Genomic DNA, 3,333 nt, shown 5'->3' on the forward strand with positions numbered 1-3,333 from the left:
ATTTGGGATGGGAACAGGGGCTCACAGTGGTGATGGTGTGATTTGGGGTGGGAAGGGGAGCTCACAGTGGTGATGGTGTGATTTGGGATGGGAAGGGAGGCAGTTCTCACAGTGGTGATGGTGTTGAGCGCGGTGTCGGCACCGATGCTGAAGTCAGATCCGGGCACGTTGTTGGAGACGGTGGCCGGGATGACGCAGAGGGGGATGCAGAGCTCCTCGAACCGTGCCCGCCCCTCCACCAGCTCCAGGCTGCCCGTGAACGCCTGGGGGGGCACAGGGGGGCAAACGGGACAGCCCGTGTTGGGAAGGACCCACTGGCACCATCCAGTCCAACCCCCGCCCCAAAATCCCCAAAATCTCCAAATCCCAACTCCTGCCCTTGCACAGGATCCCCAAAATCCCCAAATCCCAACCCCTGGCCCTGCAAAGGACCCCCCAAAATCCCACCAGGATCATCCAGTTCAACCCCTGCCCCAAAATCCCCCAAATCCCAACCCCTGGCCCTGCACAGGACCCCCAAAATCCCACTAATCCCACCAGGATCATGCAGTCCAACCCCTGGCCCTGCACAGGACCCCCCAAAATCCCACCAGAATCATCCGGTCCAACCCCTGGCCCCGGATAGAATCCCCCCAAATCCCCCAAAATCCCACCGGGATCATCCAGTCCAACCCCTGCCCCCAAATCCCAAAAATTCCCTAATCCCAACCCCTGGCCCTGCACAGGATCCCCCAAAATCTCACTAATCCCACCATGATCATCCAGTCCAACCCCTGGCACTGGACAGAATCCCCCAAAATCCCCCAAAATCCCACCAGGGTCATCCAGTCCAACCCCTGGCCCTGCACAGGACCCCCCAAAACCCCCCCAATCCCAACTCCCAACCCCTGAGAGGATCATCCCAACCCTCTCCCTGAGCTCTGGCAGCTTTGGGGCCGTGACCAAACCCCAGGGACCCTCTTCCAGTGCCCGACCCCCCTCTGGGGGAGGAAGAACCTCTTCCCAAAATCCAACCAGCCCAACTCCAAACCCTCCAGCTGTCCCTCAGCACCCACTGCTGCCTCCCGACTTCCCAGGCCCCTTTTCCCACGGGAACTCTGCATTCCCAAGGGGTTTTTCCCCCTCTCACCTCGAAGCCCCCGATGATGATGAGCCCGTGGATCCCAAACTTGCTGATGTTGGCGCTGATTTCCTCGAAGTATTTCTTGGGCAAAGTCCTGGGAAGGGGAAAAACAAAACCCCCCCTGGCTGAGCCCGGCCGGGGTGGGGGGCTGGGCCCGGGCCCCCCCAAAAGGGATCCCCCCTTTGGTACCTCTTGGTGCCCAGTTTGGATCCCCCCAGGCCCGTCCAGGCCCCGACCCGGTTCCAGCTGATCTCCTCCACCTGGGGGGAAGGCAGCGGGTTAGGGGGGACAGGGGGAAGGTTTGGGGGCACAGGGGAAGGATTTGGTGTCTTTGGGGTCCCACTGGCCTGGCTGCAGCCATATCAGTGATATTGGGGTCACACCCCTGGTTTAGGGTCAGTGCTGTTGAGGTAACACTGTGCCCCTGGTTTGGGGTCACTGATATTGGGGTCCCACCCCTGGTTTGGGGACAACGTTACTGGGGTCACACCCCTGGTTTGGGGTTGATATTGGGGTCCCACCCCTGGTTTGGGGTCAGTGCTATTGGGGTGACACTGTGCCCCTGGTTTGGGGTCAGTGCTATTGGGGTCCCACCCCTGGTTTGGGGTCACTGATATTGGGGTCACACCCCTGGTTTGGGGTCAATATTGGGGTCCCACCCATGGTTTGGGGTCAGTGCTATTTGGGTGACACTGTGCCCCTGGTTTGGGGTCAGTGCTGTTGGGGTCCCACCCTGGTTTGGGGTCCCACCCTGGTTTGGGGTCCCAGGCAGGCACCCACCATGCCAAGGGTGAGCCCCTCGAAGCCGTCGTGGTTTGGGGTCAGTGCTATTGGGGTCACACTGTGCCCCTGATTTGGGGTCAGTGCTATTGGGGTCCCACCCTGGTTTGGGGTCACTGACATTGGGGTCCCACCCTGGTTTGGGGTCACTGACAGTAGGGTCCCACCCTGGTTTGGGGTCACTCTTGGGGTCCCGGGCAGGCACCCACCATGCCGAGGGCGAGCCCCTCGAAGCCGTCGTGCACGGCGAGCATTCGGTGGCCGTGGATGAGCCCGATCCGGACCGTGGAGCGCACGGCCGCGTTCATCCCCGCCGCCGGGGCCCCCACGTTGAGCACGGCCACGGTGTACCCGCTCTGGGGGGGCAGAGAGCGGCGTTGGGGGGCTCCGGGCCCGGGGGGTGCCCCCCGAGGCCCCCCCAGCCCGGGTGTGGCCGTACCTTGGTGGGCGGGGGGCGGATGTGGGCCAGCAGCTTGTACACGTTCCAGTTGTTCTCGAAGCTCCTGGAAAAGGGGAGAGGGGGGAAAGAGGGGTGAGGGAGGGTCTGGGGGTGGCACAGTCATGGAGTGACCGTGGGGGTGACTGTGGGGGTGACCAGAGTCCAGGGGTGACCATGGAGGTGACCAGAGCCATGGAGGTGACCATGGGGATGACCATGGAGGTGACCATGGAGGTGACCAGAGCCCAGGGGTGACCAGAGCCATGGGGTGACCATGGGGGTGACCATGGGGTGACCAAAGCCATGGGGGTGACCATGGGGGTGACCAGAGCCATGGGGTGACCATGGGGGTGACCATGGGGTGACCAAAGCCATGGGAGTGACCAGAGCCATGGGGTGACCATGGGGGTGCCCCAGGCCACGGGGGTCCCCACGGGGACAGGCCGCAGACCCTCACCGGCCCCGTAGCTTCACGGCCTCCTCGAAGCGCCCCTCGTTCATGGCCGTCGTCACGTCCTTGGTCTGGGCGGGGAGAGCACAGATGGGTGGGATTGGGGTGGGATTGGGGTGTCCCCCCACCCCTCAGGGGTGTCCCAGGGGTGTCCCGGGGGTCCCGTGTCCCCCCCTACTCACCACCTGCACACACTCCATGAGGGGCAGGCGCACGGCCTGGTTGCCCGACAGGCTCACCACGCACGCCGGGGTCTCGGGGGTGGCCTCCAGCAGGGCCATGACGGCCTCCACCCCCATCCTGCTGCCCTGTGGGCACAGGGGAGGGGGTCTCACCACCCCAAGCCCCCCTGCCCGCCGGGCTCAGGGCAGGATGGAGGGGGAGCTGCCTACCAGGATGCGGTCGAAGGCCGAGGGGGTCCCACCGCGCTGGACGTGGCCCAGGATGGTGACCCGGGTGTCGTAGCCCAGGCGCTTCACCACCAGCTGCAAGGCAGGGATGGGCATGGATGGGATCCCTCGGACAGGGATGGGCATGGAT

The 3,333-nt window shown here is 64.1% G+C and overlaps 1 protein-coding gene across 1 annotated transcript; it reads right to left on the reverse strand.

The window, feature by feature from the left end:
- Positions 1-65: 65 nt before the first annotated feature.
- LOC113962698 (ATP-dependent 6-phosphofructokinase, muscle type-like) lies at positions 66-3,327 on the reverse strand (the record flags this gene model as incomplete). The annotated part of the gene is made up of 8 exons (XM_027673461.1): positions 3,186-3,327; positions 2,976-3,101; positions 2,800-2,864; positions 2,343-2,406; positions 2,113-2,259; positions 1,313-1,383; positions 1,130-1,217; positions 66-263 (listed from the first exon to the last, which is right to left on the reverse strand). Coding segments are annotated over exons 1-8 (873 nt in total), but the record flags the coding sequence as incomplete, so codon positions are not given.
- Positions 3,328-3,333: the final 6 nt, after the last annotated feature.

Source organism: Neopelma chrysocephalum, unplaced genomic scaffold (assembly GCF_003984885.1).
Source record: "Neopelma chrysocephalum unplaced genomic scaffold, ASM398488v2 Primary Assembly neopelma1_184621, whole genome shotgun sequence".
In the NCBI taxonomy this organism is placed as follows: Eukaryota; Metazoa; Chordata; class Aves; order Passeriformes; family Pipridae; genus Neopelma; species Neopelma chrysocephalum.